The sequence below is a fragment of the Trichosurus vulpecula genome, chromosome 8 (genome assembly GCF_011100635.1).
Source record: "Trichosurus vulpecula isolate mTriVul1 chromosome 8, mTriVul1.pri, whole genome shotgun sequence".
Classification (NCBI taxonomy): domain Eukaryota; kingdom Metazoa; phylum Chordata; class Mammalia; order Diprotodontia; family Phalangeridae; genus Trichosurus; species Trichosurus vulpecula.
The window spans coordinates 141,775,469-141,795,279 of NC_050580.1; the positions used below are offsets into that span (position 1 = coordinate 141,775,469).

The 19,811-nt window shown below is 38.0% G+C and overlaps 2 protein-coding genes across 3 annotated transcripts in view; one reads left to right on the top strand and one right to left on the bottom strand.

Moving 5' to 3' along the window:
• FAN1 (FANCD2 and FANCI associated nuclease 1) overlaps positions 1-12,062 on the top strand; it is a 37,154-nt gene extending 25,092 nt beyond the window's left edge. The window contains exons 11-15 of one of the 2 annotated variants that reach the window (XM_036735508.1): positions 67-229; positions 7,661-7,764; positions 8,283-8,477; positions 10,741-10,869; positions 11,825-12,062. In XM_036735508.1, coding sequence (XP_036591403.1) covers positions 67-229; positions 7,661-7,764; positions 8,283-8,477; positions 10,741-10,869; positions 11,825-11,962 — 729 coding nt within the window. In that variant the 3' untranslated portion in view covers positions 11,963-12,062. The remainder of the gene's footprint in view (positions 1-66; positions 230-7,660; positions 7,765-8,282; positions 8,478-10,740; positions 10,870-11,824) is intronic. The other variant, XM_036735509.1, reaches the window with a different exon arrangement.
• Positions 12,063-15,035: 2,973 nt separating this feature from the next.
• The window catches only part of MTMR10 (myotubularin related protein 10), an 87,181-nt gene continuing 82,405 nt past the window's right edge, over positions 15,036-19,811 (bottom strand). Inside the window, exons 15-16 of the mRNA XM_036735169.1 lie at positions 19,556-19,738; positions 15,036-18,604 (exon numbers count right to left, since the gene is read on the bottom strand). Of these exons, the coding sequence (XP_036591064.1) occupies positions 18,011-18,604; positions 19,556-19,738 (777 nt within the window). The 3' untranslated portion in view covers positions 15,036-18,010. The remainder of the gene's footprint in view (positions 18,605-19,555; positions 19,739-19,811) is intronic.

A 19,811-nucleotide genomic window follows, 5' to 3' on the forward strand; every position in this document is an offset into this window, starting at 1 on the left:
ACTGCATGAAAACAGTTGCGTTAAGGTAGGCTGATTTGTTTTGATATCTGTTTTGATATTGTTCAGGTGACCATAAAAGGGAAAATGTGTCCCCAAAGTGGAATGGGAAAGTCTGTGTTTCTTATGGAGGAAACTGATAGAGAAGGAGACAAATTTACTCCAACCACGGTCATGTGTTCAGTTGAAGAGCTGGCTCTAGCCTATTACAGGCAGAATGGTTTTGACCAAGGTAATGTAACCAGCTTTTAAAAAGTGTCTCCTGTTTTATATCACCTGTACTTCCTGCTCTATCCAGTCAGCACACAGCAAAGTCAAACATTCTATGGTTCTCACTCTACACAGCGGCAAGGGGTGATATCTTCTCATCATTCTTCTTTGGTGTCAGGCTTGTCCTTTATAATTTTACAACACTCAGGTTCATTAGTTTCATGATCGTTGTTCATTTCATTTATATTGTTGTGGTCATCCTGTAGTTGTCATCTAGTTCTGCTTATTTCACTTTGCATGTAAGTGTGCTTTTCTGTGGTCATCAATTCTTATTGCACAGTAACGTTCTATTCCATTCATGTACCACTTTTTGTTTAGCCATTTCCCAATCAGTGGACCTCTACTTTATTTCCAGTTTTGTTACCACAAAAAGTGTTCTATAGATCTTTTGGTGGTAGGAAAGAATTGGAAATTGAGGGAATGGCCATCAATTGGGGAGTGGTTGAACAAGTTGTGGCATGTAAATGTAATGGAATACTATTGCACTATAAGAAATGATGAGCAGGCAGACTTCAGAAAAACCTGGAAAGACTTATATAAACTGATGCTGAGTGAAGGGAGCTGTAATGGCAAGCAAAGTGGGATTTTTTCTGCTGTTTTTTTGTTTTGAAGTGCTTCTCAGCACTAAGGTAATCAAATGGCTTTGATTGAGCCTTGCTTGCCTTTGTTTGAATGGAGTCTTTGCTTGAATCAAGAGTCTTTGATGACCTGCTTAAGTCACAAGAAAGCCTAAGTCACATGAGTTTGAGTCACATGGTTGTGATGGCCTCCTTGGGCTGACCCTGAAGAAGTATATATATACTCCAAAGTCAGCATTTTGCTTTGGGGGCTCACTCATTGGAAGAGCGTTCTGTGATTTCACCTGATGATACTCTGGGTAGCTGTTAAGGCTTTGAAAACCCAGATGCTGGTGCTTCTCTCTCTGATAACTATGTATGTATGTATTGCTACGGACAGACAGAAGCTCTGCTGCTAAATTGTGTTATTTGCTCTGTTTGTATAATTTCTGCTTGTAATTTCAGTTTCTGTTTTCTCTGAAGTTCAGGGTGCTGTTTTCCCCTACATGATTCCTACTTTTTTCCCATACATGATATATGTATATTTAATTAAATTGAGATTGTAAATCCCTTAAAGTTGCTTTCCTTACCTGTGCTAGCAGCCCTCCTGTGTGCTGGTGTCGTTGGCCTTACACAGCCATGGTGGCTGCAATTGTTGTGTAACAGGAGCAGAACCAGGGGAACATTGTGCTGTGGTTAACTATGAGTGACTTAGCTCTTCTCAGTAATACAGTGTTCCAAAACAGTTACAAAAGATTCATGGTGGAAAATGTTATCCACATCTAGAAAAAGAATTATGGAGTCTGAATGCAGATTCAAGCATCTTATTTTTGCTTTTTTGTGTGGCTTTTCCCTTTTGTTCTGTTCCTTCTTTCACATGACTACTGTGGAAATATGTTTTCATGATTGCACGTGTATAACCTATATCAGATTACTTGTCATCTTGGGGAAGGAGGATAGGAAGGAGAAAAAATTTGAAACTCAAAATCTTACAAAAATGAATGTTGAAAACTATTTTTATATGTAACTAGAAAAAATAAAATAACATTTACCAAAAAAGTGGTATACATGGAGACTTTCGTCTTGTCAGTGACCTCCTTTGGTAATACGCCTAGCACTGGACTCTCTGGATCAAAGGTTATAGACATTTTAGTCACTTTATTTGCGTAATTCCAAGCTGCTTTCCAAAATGGTTAGATTAGATCTACATATCCACCAATAATGTATTGGTGTGACTTGCCGCAGTCCCTCTAAGTATTGACTGTTTGTGTCTTTTGTGATATTTATTATCTTGGTCAATGTGAGATGAAACATCAGAATTATTTTGATTTGCATTTCTCTGTACAGTAACTGCACAGTAATAATTTTGTATTGTTATTAATAATTTGAAACATTTTTCTATATGATTGATGATAGTTTACATTTCTTATTTTGAGAACTGTTTCTTCATATCACTTGACTACTTAGATATTTGTGGAATGTCTTTTGGTCAGAGAAACCAACCAGGCTACTGCAGTAGTTCAGTGCGATAGTGATGATGGCCTACAAGAGGGTGGTTGCTGTGTGACAGTAGAGAAGACTGCATATAGAAGAAATGTTAGAAAGATAGAAACAGCAGGTCTTGACAACTGATTGGATGAGGTGGGAATGAGAGAGACTGGGGAGTCAAGGTTGACACCAGGGTTGTGAGCCTGGGTGATAGGGAGGATGGTGGTATTTCTTGATAGTAATACGAAAGTTTGGAAGAGGACAGGGTTGGGGGTGGGGGGAGATTATGAATTTAGTTTTGTTCATGTTGAGTTTAAGATTTCTACAAGACATCCAGTTTTGGGTGTCTATGGTTTTCTTTCTATGCTTAATTCTTCCCTTTTAAAGAATTAGGACTATAATGTCTCATAAAGGGAGTTTGGTAGAGTATTTTTTTCTCAACTTTTGAGAATAATTTGTACAGTAGAGGTATCAATTATCCTTTAATAGTTGCTAAGATTCTGTTGTGAAGCCATGTGGATCAGTTTCCCTGCCCCCCCCCCCCCCGTAGTTCTTTTACAGCCAGTTCTTTAATATGGTTTGATTGTCTAAGATCTCTATTTGGTGTTCTGTTAGTTTGAGTATTTCGCATTTTTGAAGGCATTCCTCTATTTCTTTTGTGTTCTCTGTTTTGTTAACATATAATTATCATTTACCCCCTGTGATGTTTCTTGCAAAGAGGCCCTTCCCCAACTTAATAAATAATCCATTAGAGAAAAAAAGGAACAGAAAAGAAAACCAAGCCCTTTTTCTCAGAGGTCCCTTACTCAGAGGTTCCTTGAGCATGTGGGCTTCTCCCCACAGGGACTGGGGACCTTGGGTTGACTGGAAGTCAGTTCCTCACCCTTCAGATCAAAAACCAAACTAATTTGCCTGGTCCTTTGTCTTTAAGGGATGGGGTTCTTGCCTCCTACCTTTCCTATAAGGAAGCCCCTCCACTCTGGGCTCAGTCAGTCATTTCAGTCATGTCTGACTCTTTGTGACCCCATTTGGGGTATTCTTGGCAAGGATACTGGAGTAGTTTGTCATGTCTTTCTCCAGCTCATTTTACAGATTTTACAGGGTTAAGTGACTTGCCCAAGAAAATGCAGTTAGTATCTGAGGCCACATTTGAACTCAGGTCTCCCTAACTCCAAGCCTGGTGCTCTATTCACTGCACCATCTAACCACTCGTCAGTCAGCTACAAAGTGGTACAACAGAACTGGCACTGAATTCTGGGGGTACTGGGGTACTTCACTTTCTTCCTTTCCTTTTAAAGGGATCTCTTTCCTCTGAGTCTTCACCCCCACCTCACACACATCCTAGGCTTAATCACTAATGTAAAAAGGAAAATAAAATAAAGCTTCCTATTTCAAAAAGGAAAACTTAGCCCCTACAGAAGTGTCTAGATCATGTGGAGCTCTCCCTGAAGTGATATGTGACCTAGAGCCGACTTCATCATCCCCCATTGCCACCCTTCAGTGAGAAACCAGACTGTCCTTGGTGAAAACTCCTTGTGATCCCATCACCACATACAACCCTGCATGAGGCCATCCAGTATGGTCTATAGGAGATTTTTAAGATGTCTTTCTACATGAGGCACGTGAGACTTCCTCTCAGGGTCCTGGTGCCGTAGTTAATCCTCCTTGAACTGTAGGCAGATTTGCTTTGAGTCCCTATTCCCAGAGTTTCCTGGAATTTTCCCCAGGAGACACCTACCACTGCAAGGACATTTACTGGAATTCCAAACTCACCCAATACCAGGACAGATAGGCTGAGTTAGAGACTAAATATAATATCAAGTAAGCCCTGAACAGGGGCGAGGCTCCCAGGGAAAGGACTTGAATGCTTGGGATTTCTATGCTAGCAAGCAGACTTCATCCAATGGAGCTGATTTCCAAAAGGTTCTCATATCACAAATAAGGGCAAGCTAGAAAGTAAAAGCAAATAATAGGAACATTACGAGCTACCATAGCATGCTCTAGGCAAACTACTAGTCACTAGTATTTTAGGGTTCAAAATCGAAATGTTTCTCACGTTAACTGAAGTGTGCATACTGGATTACAGTGATATAACAGATAACGGTACATAATAACCATTCTTACATGCAAAGATTGTCTCAAAAGAATTCATCTGACTTTTAAGTATATATATACCCCCAAACTGAAAACTGCAGTTTAAAAGAAAGAGGAAAATAATATTCTTATTTTCCTAGTGGATCCAGGGTCTCCAGTAATGAAAGTCCCAGGTGGAGAATCTCTCCAGTGGGTTCCCCAAAATGTAAAGGGCTTTGCATTTTTCCTAAATGAGGTCTTCTCCCTCCCCAACCCACCACCCCATGTGGCTCATGGTTCAAAGAATTCTTATTCCAGATTTCACTCTTACAAATGCATTTCAGGTTTGCGAGCAAGGCTACATCTGTCTGCTGGCTTTCTAGATGTAAACCGAAAGAATTGGTATGATTCCCTAAGGCCATTGGCTTGAGCATCCACCAATGTTTCCCTCTACCCCCTAGGGCAGTACTGACTCCTGTACCATCCTGGTCCCTGGAAGAAGTAGGCTCAAACTTAAAGCAGTTTTTATATAGCATTTGTCCTACTATTGTAACTTCTAAATGCACTGTAGCCAATTGATGGATGGGTCTAGGTCTTTGCTATTTGCTGAGTTGTATCAAACCAATTGGTCACTCTTCTGCCCTTGTTAGACCACATCTATTTCAGGAGCTCATTTAAAAAAAAATCTTGCTCCTTCTCACTTAAACTCAACATGTCCAAAACTGAACTTATTATCTTTCCCCCAAGGCCTCTGCAACCCCTCCCCACCATTATTATATACCATCCTCCTCATCCCTCTACCTCACAATGTAGGTGTCTTCCTGGACTCTTGCTGTCTCTTATCTCTACCTCCCATATCTAATCTGTTGCCAATGTCCATCGATTTCACCTGTGTAATAACTCTTGAATATACCTCCTTCTCTCCTCTGACACTGTCACCAGTCTAGTTCAGGCCCTCATCACCTTGTTTCTGTTCTGTTGCAAGCCTGCTGGTGGGTCAGCCTGAGCAAAAACATTCCACAAGAGATAAGTAATAAAGGGATGTGAACAAGTAGTACTCAAATTGTTTGATGCTAGCTTCCTGGCAGTTAGTTCCATGGACTATACACTCCATCTCTTGACTGGGCTTTCTCTGGCTGTCCCCCATGCCCAGAATGCTCTCCTTCCTTATCTACACCTACTGGCTTCCTCGAAGTCCCAGCTAAAATCCCATCTTCTACAGGGATCCTTTCCCAATCCATCATAATTCTAATGCTTTCAGTTATTTCCTATTTATCCCATATATAGCTCCTTTGTACACATGTTTTGTGTACACTTTGTACACTTGTCTCCAGCATTACACTTTGAGTTTCTTTGGGGAAGAACTGTGTTTTGCCTTTTTTTTTTTGCATCTCCAGGGCTTAACACAGCACCAGGCACATAGTAGGACTCTTAATAAATGTTACTGACTGTGAGGCCAGTTGCTTGCATACTTGCCTTTAATCTTCTGAGAACAAATAGCAAATATCCTTAACTATTATCCAGAGTGATGGGAATCCAGCTTCTGGCCATTTCTATGTCTTCCTCTTGCTTCTCTCCATTTTCTACTGATTAAGAATTAGATTCTACATCTTGCCTCTTTGCTTTGACTTGGTTTTACTATTGAGAATTTCTGTATATTATGTATTGACACGTCTATGTATTTCTTTTTTTTAAAATTTTTAATTTATTTTTAGTTTACAACATTCAGTTCCACAAGCTTTTGAGTTTTAAATTTTTTACCCCTCTCCTCTGTTCCGTCCCCAAGACAGTGTGCAATCTTATATAGGCTCTATATATTCATTCATATTAAACATATTTTCACATCAGTCATGTTGTAAAGAAGAATTATAACCAATGGAATGAACCACGAGAAAGAAGAAACAAAACAAATCAAAAAAGAGAGAGTAAATAGTATGCTTCGTTCTCCATTCAGACTCTGGAATTCTTTCTCTGGAGGTAGATTGCATTTTCCATCATGAGCCTTTTGGAGCTGTCTTAGAACTTTGCATTGCTGAGAAGAACCAAGTCTATCAAAGTTAGTCATTGCACAATGTGGCTGTAACTGTACAGTGTTCTCCTGGTTCTGCTCCCCTCACTCAGCATCAGTTCATATTAAGTTTTTCCAGGTTTTTCTGAAATCCTCCTGCTCCTCATTTCTGATAGCACAGTAGTATTCCATTACATTCATATACCACAACTTGTTCAGCCATTCCCCAATTGATGGACATCCCCTCAATTTCCACTTCTTTGCCAGTACAAAAAGAGTTGCTATAAATATTTTTGTACATGTGGCACCTTTTCCTGTTTGTACGATCTCTTTGGGATATAGCCCTACAAGTATTGCTGGATCAAAGGGTATGCACATTTTTATAGCCCTTTGGGCATAGTTCCAAATTGCTCTCCAAAATCATTGAATCAGTTCACAACTCCACCAACAATGTATTAGTGTTCCAATTTTCCCACATCTTCTCCAGAATTTATAATTTTCCTGTTTTGTCATGTTAGCCAATCTGACAGGTGTGATTCTTCCTGGATTTTTGATGGGGTGATGGGACCTGGATCCCTAAAAGGAAAAGACCATGTCTTTGAAAGCAACCCAGTCCCTGAATTTTCCCATACATTTCAGCAGCCCAGATCACTGGCCTCCGTCCAAGGCAACTGGCCCACCCCAGACTACTCACCACTGTCCTTTCACTGTTGCTCTTGGCCCACCCCGGACTACTTACCACTCCTCAATCCCATCCAGGTTCTTTCACTGTTCTTTTTGTATATAAGCATCAGTCTCACACCCATTAAGTTGTAGGTTCACTAGGAACCCTGCCCACTTCTATTGGTAGGCTGGAAGAAGGTTTCAGTGTGTGAATTCATTCCAGTTGGATGCCACTCTGTACCCTGACATTTTGGGGTTTCCAGCAACCCCAGACTGCACCATTTCCAGTAGGTCTTTGAAATGTCCAAAATGACATAGTTGATGATATCTGAAAAAAGGATTTTTAATTGTCTCAAGAATAAAATTTTGCTACTCTAAACCAGGCTCCCTTACATAAACAAATAGCAATACCAATACATAATATATTTTTATACCATATGATAGTCTTAAAAAAAATTTCTGTTACTGATTTGAAAACTAAACATTTGGTAAATGTTCATCTGTTTGAGGGGTTGTTTCAGTTAACTCAAAGGAAGAAATTAAACTTTGTCAGATGTCTATTTTATTACTGAAAATCAGAATATCTATATGACTTTTGCTCTAGGTATTCATGGGGAAGGGTCCACATTTATTACTTTGTATAGCCTTCTACTGTGGGACATCATTTTCATGGATGGGATACCAGATGTTTTTAGAAACTCCTATCAGGTATTTATATATATTTTTATATATCTTTAAGCAATTTTTCAAATAATTCATTTTTGCTATTTAGTTTCATATGTAATAGAGGATTGAAAACATTTATTTTAAATTTTTGATATTCTAAAATTGTTTTATTGTACTATGTACATTACTATATACTATAGCATACTATTTTATACTATATATTTGTCATACTGATATTTTAAATAATAGTTATATTGAATTCCAAATTATTAGTAAATTAATCTTAAATCTTATGAATTCAGAATATGCCATATGGGTTCCTATTAAGCTCTTATTGTTTAGCCTAAAACACCATTTGAGGTTGTATCAGCTATAAAAAATTAGCATCACAAATTGCTTTCACACAACCATCATTATGGGTGCATAACCTTTTAAGAAAAAAGATTTAGATGAGAATGACATTTTATTTAAATTGACCTTTAAAAACTTGACAGCTTTTGAAAATTTCTCTAATTCCAGTTAGATACCATATTACAGAGCATATTTACATTTCTATGCAGGCTTTCCCATTGGATTTGTACACAGATAGCTTCTATGAAAACAGACGCGATGCCATTGAGTCTAGGCTTCAGATGATTCACAAGGCTTCTCCTGAGACTCTGAAAGAGTGGATTGCAAATGTATGGAATGCTCAGGAGGGTAAAGTAGTGTCAGGAGTCAGCTGGGACAGGTTCTCTTCTCTTCAGCAAGCACAGGTAAAGGGGAAGTATCTGACATCCTACCATAGGTGGGCCAGAAAATAATCTCTCCCAAATAAATTGGGGGCAGCTTCTGCTGAGCATCTTCCCACAACCAAGGGTTATAGGAGTCTCCTTCTATCCCTGAATCAACCAGTTTCTCACTATACTTATCCAGTCCCACACCTACAACCAGAAACTCTCATCTGCCTTCTTTACTCCTCTGTCATTGCTACTTGTACTACTTCTACAGGGTCAGATGCTTTCTTTTTTCCTGTTCTCCACATTCATTAACCTCAGCATGATCCTTGACCCTTTGTTCTCTCTCACCCCACGTAGCCAGTCTGGAAACAAATCTTGCCTTTTCAGCATCTACAATACCTTTTCCATCTAAGGCCTGCTCTTCACTCCCATGGCCAGCACCTTGGTTCGGGCTGTCATCACCTCTACCCTGGACTGTTGCAGTGGCCTCATGTTTGGTTTCTCCATGTTCTGATCCTCCATCTTCCACATAGCTGCCAAAGGGATTTTCCTTAAGTGCAAATCTGACCCTTTTTCTCCCCTATTCAATCAATTCTAGTGGCTCTCTTTTGCCTCTAGGGTAAAATAGAACCTCTTCTGCCTGGCTTTTAAAGCCCCCACAACCTACCTTTCCAGCTTAACTATACATTACTGTCCTTCCTTCACTCTGTAGTCCGGCACAACTGGCCTCCTTTCTGCTTTTCACAGATGGTTCTCTACTTCAGTCTTCCTGCTTTAAACTTCTCCCCTCCCTCCTCTCCCTTCTCCCCTGCACATAATAGAATCCCCTACTTCCTTTAAAACTCGGTTCAAGCACTACCTTCTAAATGAAGCCTTCTTGATTCTTCCTCTCCCTAGTGCTAGTGCCCACTCTTCTTAAACTATCTTTTATTTGGTATTTATTCTGTATATACATACTACATACATAGATACATACCTACCTATATGTATACACACACACACACACACACACACACACACACACACACACACACACAGAGTTTTCACCCACTCTCCCCCTCCCGCTGCTCCTAGCCCCAGTAGAGAGCAGGCTCCTTGGGACCTGGGGTGACCTCCTTTCTTTGTCTTTATCTCTCCTGTCTCTAGCACATAATAGTTGTGTAATGAGTGTTTGTCGATTGAGGAATTGATTGAGGTGTTTAGCAAAGCCACTAAGGACAAGGTGACTGGAGCTTTGTCCCAGGGTGCCAACATTTAAGAGTTTGTTTCTTCCCCTTGAGGTCCTCTGGCCTACTGTCCCCATGCCTCACAGTCTTCTAGCACTATGCCACAGCCCCCAGATCTATGGCTATCCTTGTTCCCTCACTCAAGTTGCTAGCTTCTTCCAGACCCTGGGCTGACACTTGCCATCATTTTTATCTTCTGGGTTCCAGTGGTTCACTGCTACATCCTCCACACATTCTAGCAACATCCCAGGCTTGAGTCTTCCACCACTTTGCCTTCCCCCACTAATGGGTCCCTTATCTGTCATCTAGGAGAGTGTAAGCCACTGATTGTAATATAGAAGTACAGGCTAGATTCTGGGGGATGGACTACCCTTCCCCCATCAAGTAGGACCTGAAAGCCACCTGTGGTACAATAAAAGTTAAGGCCAGTTCATGCTGGAAGTGGGATCCAAAGGCCTTCTCTTACTCCAGCAGTAATCACACGGTCTTTACCCACCTACCCCTACACTTGTTTCAGAAGCCAGAATTCCTAGTTGTGTTTCTGGAGTTTAGAGTGCTCATTGGATAGGCTAAGAATGATTATTGTATTTTCTGCTTATAAATCCCAAATCTGGTTCATGTAAAAAACTGAGAGCAGCATATAATTGGTACTGTGTTTCAGTGTATTTTCTCCACTCTAGATCCATGATTTCATTGGTATAGGGAACTCTTGGTGAAAAAATATCCTTCACCAATGAAAGTCTTTTAATTATCATCTTGGAAAATTGTCTGATCTACTAAGAGGTACATTGACTTGCCCAGGGTTACACAGCCCCTATATGTCAGAGGTGACTTGAACCCTCGACTTCCTTATTCTGAGATTGTTTTCCATCTAACATGCCATGGTGCTTTCCTCTTCATTATATTCTTATATTTTCCTTTAATGAAATTATTTCCTTTAAAAGATCTCATTTTGGGGATATAAATGAGTTGGGTTAATATGGCACTTTTCATTTGTTCTAAGACTATAGGTACTTACTACTTTTTAAAATGACAACAAAACACATTAAAGAAGTTCATGTTTTGCCTTAAAGGACCTAGTATCCTGTTTTGGAGGACCTTTCTTAAGTGGCGTTTGTAGACTACTAGCTAAAGACCTTCGGCATCACAGAGGGGGTCTCCCAGATCTAGTTGTATGGAATACCTCCAATAATCACTTTAAGGTAAGCTCTGATAAAACTTGAAAGTCATATATCTAATTATATTAACACCTTCTCTCAGTTCACCTTTGAATTACTGAATGGTAATTACCAATGAGTCTAATACCCCAAATCATAGCTTTTATTTACTATTAAACTACTTACTTCTCAAATCCTCATGTAAATTTCCTCCCCTCCTCCAAAAAAAAAGCCCTCCCTTGTAACCCATAGTTGTGGTCAAGCAAAACAAATTTCCATTCTCATTCTGCCTCTCCAGCCCTTCATCTTTCTGCTAAGAGGAGGGCAACATGATTTATCTTCTAACTTTTGGAGACAATTAGTCATTGCACTGATCATAGTACTTAAGTGTTTGAGAGTTGTACAGTGTTGCAGGCATTGTATAAAATGTTCATTTCACTCTGCATTAATTCATATAAGCTTTCCTATATTTTCCTTTTACTGTTTCTTAATATTCCATCACATTGATATATTTAGCCATTCATTCCCCAACTGATAAATGCTCACTGTTTCCATTTGCTGTTGTTTTGCTGTAAGAAAGTTATTCTATGAATATTTTTGTGTAGATGGGTCTGAATTTCCTTCGTTGTTTGATCTCTTTAGGGCATATGGCTAATAATGGGATCATTTAACAGTCCTATCCTAAGATACATAACTTGAATTTCTTCAACAATTATTGTCGCAAACCTGTTAATTTATGTTTGGAGATGAATCACTGCTATGAGGTTCCCCTTCTTGCCCCTCCCAAGAAAATTCTTTTCTTGTGAAGTGTTTTCTTGGTTGTCTTTAACTTTTATGAACTTATGTAGCAAAGGAAGGATGACTTTTGAATGGTTATTTTAAAAAATAAACACTTGCAGTTGATAAAAACAAACAAAAAAAAATGTCCTGCTAAATGTTATAGATTTTGACAGCTATTCACTTAAACCATTGGTAACATTTTAATCTTTTTTTATTCTAGTTGGTAGAAGTTAAAGGGCCCAATGATCGTCTTTCCCACAAGCAGATGATTTGGTTGGATGAACTTCAACAATTGGGAGCCCAAGTCGAAGTCTGCCATGTGGTTGCAATCGGAGCTAAGAGCAAATGCCTCAGCTAAAGATTACAGAATTTGGATCATGTTTTGTCACTTGCTGCTGCTTTTTTTTTCTTCCCAAAGAATAAAATGTTACTGCTACATTTTACATGTTTAATTTTGACTGTTTGTTACCAGGTTTAAGGACTCATTTTAGTAATATGTAGTATGGACACATTGTTAATCAAACACTTAAACTGGTACTTGTCCAAAGCAGTTTTTCTTTTTTTTGTTGTTTGTTTTGGTGGGGGAAGGCAGGTTAAGTGACTTGCCCAAGATCACACAGCTAGTAAGTGTGTCAGGTGTCTGAGGCCGGATTTGCACTCAGGTCCTCCTGACTCCAGGGCCGGTGCTCTACTCACTGCACCACCTAGCTGCCCCCCCCTTTTTTTTCAGTCCATTTTCAGACTGGTACACAGATCTAGAGAATATGGCAGTGAGTTAAGGTCAGTAATAGCCGCTTTAGTTATCGTACCTTCATCTGAGCTCTCTAAAATGGAGATAGTAGCATCTACTTCACAGAATTTTATGCTGAGTCTTAGACACACATTCCATTTTTGAATCACACCTGCTTGGTTTGATACTATTAGAACACTTGCTTCTTGGAGCAAGGTTGTAAAACTGCATATTGAGGCTAGCTGCTCAAAGTGCCTCCTTCTCCCCTCATCTCACATCACTCGGATATCTTCCTCTACTATCATCTCCTCTTTCACTCTGGCCATTCTTCTTGCCAAAGCCAACCCTTCTACATGCACCCTTGATCCTATCCTTTCCAAATTTCTTCAGCAGGTTGCCTTCATTAATCATCCCCAATCTAACTAATCTCCATTATCTATTGGCTCTTTGCCTGCTGTTTAGAAGCATGTCCTTCCTTGGAAAATCCTTTCTTGTTAGAGCCATCTACCTTTAGTGGTGCCATTTTTCTTATTCTAATAAACCCTTTGCAATTTGGCTTATGACCTCATCTTTCAACTACAACTGCTCTCTCCAGTTACCCATTGCCAAATCAACTGGATTTTTCTCAGTCTTGATCCCTATTTCTCTCTGTAGCATTTAACACTGTTGATCACTCTGGATACTCTTCCTTGTGAGGTTTTCATGACCTTGTTCTCCTGGTGCTTTTCCTACCTGTCTGATGGCTCCTTAGTGTCCTTTGCTGGATTTTCCTATAGGTAATGCCTACTAACCGTAGTTGTCTTCCAAGGCTCTGTCCTAGGCCCTCTTTTCTGCTTCATACCATTTCATTTGGTGATCAGTTAGGTCAGTTAGCATCTCTCCCAGCTAACTCCATTTTCCACCAGAAGCTCAGCTTGGTTTTGATTTGCAATAGCAAACTGGTCTCCCTGCCTGGTCTCTCCCACACTCCACACTGAACGTGCCACCCCCTCCACTCAATGAGCATGAGGGTCCCCATTGTCTCAAAGATCAAATACAAATTCTGGTTTGGCATTCAAAGCTTTTAATAATGGCTCGTTCCTATACTCTTCCAGACCTCTACATTCCAGCAACACTGGTCTACTTGTGTTCTCTTCCATTAGAATGTAAGTTCCTTGAGGACAGAAACTATATCTTTGCCTTTGTATCCCTAGCACTTAACACAATATCCCTCCATCAGCTATACCATGGCTTATGTCAACACAATTAGCAAGCCCAGGAACTATCTATGTATATATATAGGCAATACTCCTTATGCATGTCAAATATATTTTAATGCTTTATTCCCACTAGTACAATTCATCAGAAAATACTTTATCAGAGATTATACTACACAATGTTTAGATTAGTGCTGTTAGGCTATGTAGCTACAAACCTGATTGGAATACTACATAGCAAAGTTGTTGAAATTCTTTAAATAGGAAGTTTTCTGCATTTCCATTTCAGATGCAAATGTTAAAAAAAAAAATCATACCTTCCACTAGTTCAATGTGCAATAATAAGCACAAACAAGACTGCTGATCAAAAGTATTTCCTTGTGAAAGTAGAATGTGGCTTTTTCCCAGAATGTCACAAAATTCAAGCATACTTATGATCTCTTAGTGGCATCCAAGGGCTGTTTCTTTGACATGCAAATTAAAGGATAATTAATGAATAATTAACAAGGGATATTTAGTCAGGAGAAACCTGACTCCAGCTTAGCGACCATTTCTGAGCCGGAACAAAAAATAGGCAACAATCTCCTATTTGGATGCCTTCTCATGGAATGGGAGTGATCCTGGATTCTCAGACACTATGCTAATAATGGACCTCAGAAAGGCATACAGTCCTGGGACAGACTGCCTTCTGAGGACTGGCCTAGCTAAGTGCAGTAAGTGGTTCATAGCCAGTAGGCTGGCCTGTTAAGCGATTCATTCTTTGGTCTTCGAAACTCTTGAGTCCAAGGGAAAACAATCAAGGACAATAAAATCCCAAGTACCTACCTCATACAGGTGTGCACAAACTATAAAAATGTCAGCTATTATCCTTAGAGCTAGCTGTAAGTTCCTTCAAATGCGGTACTGTTTCCAGAAAAATCTGGACTACCTGTTGATGTGTACAAAGATCAATTTTCAATTGTAAATTATTATTCTAAAAGTAATTGATACTATTTTCTCCCCAAAGGACAAGGTTGTTTTTTTTTTTAAATTAACTGATATTATCAATATGTTTATGTAGTAAATGAAAATAAAGCTGCTAGATACTCCAGACTTGGATTTTCAGTATGGGGGGAAACTAGATCCCACAAAATTGTGGTAGTTCCAGCTCTGCTACTAAAATTAGGTATATGACCTTGGTACATAATTAAACTTCTCTGCCCTTCAGGTGCCTCATTTGTATCAGCCCCTTTCGCAAATCAGGTATTCAAAAATATTTGTTGTGAAGAACCAGATTTTGACTTGGCCTTGACATATAGGCAGGGTTAATGAGGCTGACTAATCATATCCCAAACAAATTTAGAAAGGAGTTAATGCTATAAATATAAATTTATCATTTTATGATAGTAAAACATCTGAGATTGTTTATGTAAGGTAGCCATGGCGACTAGGTCTTTGAACTACTCAACTGGATTCTATGCATGTGACAAAGGGATGATTCTGTATTGATGAATACAACAATCAACTCACTGAGGAAAGATAAAACTTTATTCAATAATCAAGATCTCCTTCACATTCATTGCCTCTTACTGACAAGATTTCTAATATTCCTGCCAAATCCTACTTAACTCAAGTAACAGTCATTGTTAGGCACAAAGGTTTCAGATTTCACTTAATATCAATTTTTACAAAACTGAGTTTACTGCTATAAGCAGTTACTATAACTAAAAGATCTGTGGAATAGTTTTCACCTATTAATTTGGGACAAGTCATCTTTTACTTAAATAAAAGTTTAGAAATATTTTTGGTTTTAATATAAATTTCCATCTGAGAATAAATGGCCAGGCACTATACATGTTTAAGTAATATCACTGAAAGTACATTGGCACAATTATTGTAAAAAATAAGGAGGTTTATCAGAATGTTCATATGGGATTCTCCATTATTACAGACTTCTTTGGTACAGTATATTTACTGTAGTTGCAATCGCATCATTTCTTGTTAGCTGTAGCTAAATGCAGCTTCATTTCACCCACTCTTAATTGCCGGATTTAAAATTTCAGCAGTTGTTAATTCTGTGTACAATATAATATGGCACAATAATCATTGTAACAGACCAATGAGAACCAATGCAGATTTTCACTAGAAAATGATATAAAAATAAGCTCATATAAAGATTTTTTTATCTTTATAAATCAGTATTAGTACCTAATTTTAAAATTTGTAAAAAAAATTTTTTTTAAAGTTAAAAGAAATGTATGGCTAAGGGGAGACAACTATAGAAAATTAGTTAAATCCAATGTTTGAATTCATAACAGTCTACATGTTAACAATGAAGCAGCTTCAAAAACAGGGAGGAAACAGCTTGGAACAAATGGAAAGGAAATGGACAGCACTTTAAGGGACTAAGAACTGATTTTCAATCAATAAGCTATTACAAATATTTACATAACAAAAAGGTTCCAATATAAACTAACAGTAACCCTTATTTTTATATCCAACAGGCTAGGAAAACCTTGACTTTATAAACAAGACAAAATTCTTAAGACAAGTTATAAAAACATTTCTGCTTCTTCAATCCAAGAAGCAATTACCATTCAAACAATTTTGTAAAAAGGCAAATTATTCATCAAATAGAAACAGCTACTCATTAAATATATAGATACAACACAATCTTAGAAAACCTTTAAAAAATGCAAAAATTTATTGTTCCTGGGCAGTAGTCACTTTTTCAAAGTGAAATATACTGACTAGTTAGTTATTTTACTTAGTCAAAATTTTAAAGATCCCAAATGAGTTGGCAGTTTAAGAAACTGTAAACAATTTGGCTACTTTTTAAGAAAAAAAAACTGTTTAAACAGGGAGTGAGGAGAGAGGGAAGAAGTGTAGAAAAAAACCTCAAAATCAGGATCCTATATTAGAGCTCTTGTACCCAAAGCTTCAACTCAAACACATCTTTGGCTAAGGTTTAAGCCACTGCTAGAAAGGCTGGGGTATTAATGCTATTGCAATGAATATGTGCATATTACAATAGTTTAATTAGGGGGCTGGAACAAAATACCCCCAAACAAATGTGAAGTGCACTTCTGTGTCCCTATTTCCATAATCCTCTTTCACTTTTGTCTCTTTTCTCACAATGTTTCTGACAAAAATAGTTGCACATCGGAAAAAAGGCTCTCTCTTCCCTGCTCAAAGTTAGCAGTAGCATTTAAGAAATCTTGTGTCTTCCACTCTGGTCCTTTGGACCCAAATTTGTTTATCCTTGGTTGACTATTTAGACCTGTTATCTGACTAGGTGATCTGAATTCTTCTAATAAGACATCAAAAAATGTATCAAAAATTAAATTTATCAAAATGCCAGTGACACATAGAATGAATACTTCCTTTTCCTTAGGATTGCAGATATTCCTTCCAGAGGGAAAAACCAAAATTTGAATCTTCACAGCATATACTGAATTTTTCCCAATATAAAAATGAACAATTAGCATAACAGAAAAAGAAACACTTCATTCTGTGACAATGACTTAGTAAAACTGAAATAAAATCTTTCTGCCAAGATCTTTCTAAATAAAGGTTCATTCTAAATGACACTATCAAAGGCATTCCATATATATACTGGCACTTAATGCTCTATGCTGTTTAAAGGTCCAAATAATGGCTTTGCTGATTTCCAGTTAGTTTTATGAATCTGAATATCAAAATGATGTTTACAATACACATTACGATTTTAACATCCTATTTAAAAGGAAATTACATTTCACTGTGTAGTATACATATCTTAAAGTTCATTTCAATTAAAGGCACTTCTAAGGCTATAATTATATTATCTACAGCAAACATTTTACGATTAACAGTGCATATCATTTTAAAGTTAGTTCCTGTGTAGTAAAGGGAAGCTCACGAAATTTAAAAACCCTGTTCTAAAGATTCTTTAACACGATGATTTGAAAAATAAATTATGATCACAGTGCACTAATATAAGCATTAGTTGAAACCAATTAGAGATAACATAACTAGAGAAGTATGTAAATATAGAAACACTAAAGCCTAGTTTCAAAGTTTTGCTCCCACACTTGTCAACTTATTTTTGGCAATATGGTTACTCTAGATTTTTAAAAATATTTGCTTTTGCTTCCTTGAATTGCTAATCAGAGAAACCTCATTTGGTGGTTGGAAAAGAGATGCAGCAAAAAAAATAATCTGATTAGCATAATCATATTCATCTTCTAAATTAGTAAATGAAATTTTTGCTTGCACATCACCTGAAAATAAGCCCAGACCTATGAAATTCAGGAGAAAAAAAATCAAAACCAAGGTTTATGCCTACTTTGAAAATTGTGCGATTGAAGCATGATTCAGTTTGCTTTTAAATATTTGTGCAAAATTCAACTATTATTCTTGTATATGAAATTATTACAGCTTCGGATGCCACAGTTAGCAGTGTTAACTTGGAGGAAAAAGATTTACCATTTTCTCCCAAATGTTCAGAAAATACTACATTTTAGTCCTCATTTGCTAGAGTCTCAGTAGACAACCATATTTTGGCACCACTTAAAAATTTGCTTAATGGTGTTCCTAAAATGCTTCTTCTGCAAAGATTCCCTATGGGTGAAAATGGAAATGAAGAGGAAAGAAACTCCGGAGTCCCAGATGTATCATTTAGACCATTTGCTCTAAAGTATATTCTACTCTGATCCAGTTCTGAAGAGCTAGCTTGCATGGGACTGCTCTTGTACTGTCGAAGACTCCTGCTGAGCATATCTATTTCATCTGCCAATAGAGATACTCTGTGAAATGCTGTAATGAAGCCGCCATTATTAATCTGGGCCTCTGGAACCCAACGGAAGTAGCAGAGTTTCCACAGTTTTATGTGTATTCCAGAGAGGCGGGGCAGAATTACACCATGCAGGTCAACAGGTTTTGAAAACCAGTCTCTAAAATATTGCTCCATATCAGTGCTCTGGCTGTCAGTTTGCTGAAGATCTGTCTTCAATTTCAGTATTAGTGAATTTCTCCTTGGAAGCAAATCTTGGTCACTGATGATTCCATTCTTAAAGGAAGGTGGCATTCCTCTCAACGTAGAGCTATAATTTTTCTGTATGGGGAAATATGCTCATTATTTTCTAATTCACAAAAATAATGATTTAGAAGACATAAGTTTTTAAAATAAGCTGAATATTGTATTTAAGTTTGAGGGAATTCAGCCTCAAACAACTTTAAACCATTTAATTTTCTTCCTTTGGAATACTGTGCTTACCCTAATTTTCTTTTTAACCTTATGACCTTGATAATTATGCTTTTTCTATGCATGACTAAAGGTTTTACCTATATCTTCACTCTGAAAACTTTCCTCTTTCTACATAACAGGAAAGAACACTGAGTAATGAGAGGCTTTCAGTTAGAAAAAAAATCTCAAATGACATCACTCATGATACTGCATATAAAATGATTAAGTACACTGGAAAAGAAAAATCAGAACTTGAGGCAATTTCAGTAGAAAATATTTTTAGCAAACCTCTGCTAAGGTTTTCAGTGTACCCCTGCAGTATAGCAGAAGGGGACAGACTATGGAGGGTCTGAGCTTGGAAAGTGGAACTCTAGTTACTACTTGTATAACCCTTGGGCAAGTCCCTTTCCCCTATATAATCTTCTGTTTCCTCATTTTGAGGGCAGCGAAGTGTCACAGTGGACAAAGTGCTGGGCCTGGAGTCAGGAAGACCTGACTCAGACACTTGCTAGTTGTGTGATCCCAAGCAAATCATTTAGCCTCTATTTTCTGGCTCAATTTCCTTGACTGTAAACTGGGGATAATAACAGCACCTAGTACCCAGGGTTGTTGTGAGGATCCAATGAGATCATATCTATAAAGCCCTGAGCACAGGGCCTCACACAAAATAGGTGCTACAGAAATGCTTATTCTCTTCCCTTTCCCCATGTTGCAGAGCCACAAGGGCTGGCTATATTTTATTATAACTTTTGGTTTTAAAGTAAACAAAACATGGATGCAATTATTAAAGGTCTGTGTTTTCAATGTTTTCATAATTACCTTTGTCCGTTTAAATGATTTCACTGACCCATTTTGTACACGTGGTGCACTCTTTCCAATGTACAAGGGGTTGTTAAAAAGGGTGCGATCCTTTGCTGTAAACTGAAGAGACCAGTCCCAAACAGAAGGAAATTTTAAGCCCTTTTCGTCACCCAGTTGTATATTTTTGCTAATAGCAAATTCCTGGAAAAAAAAGTTATTAAACACAATTATGTTTATGGCAAGATGACCCCTCACCCCTCAAATCACAAAAAAT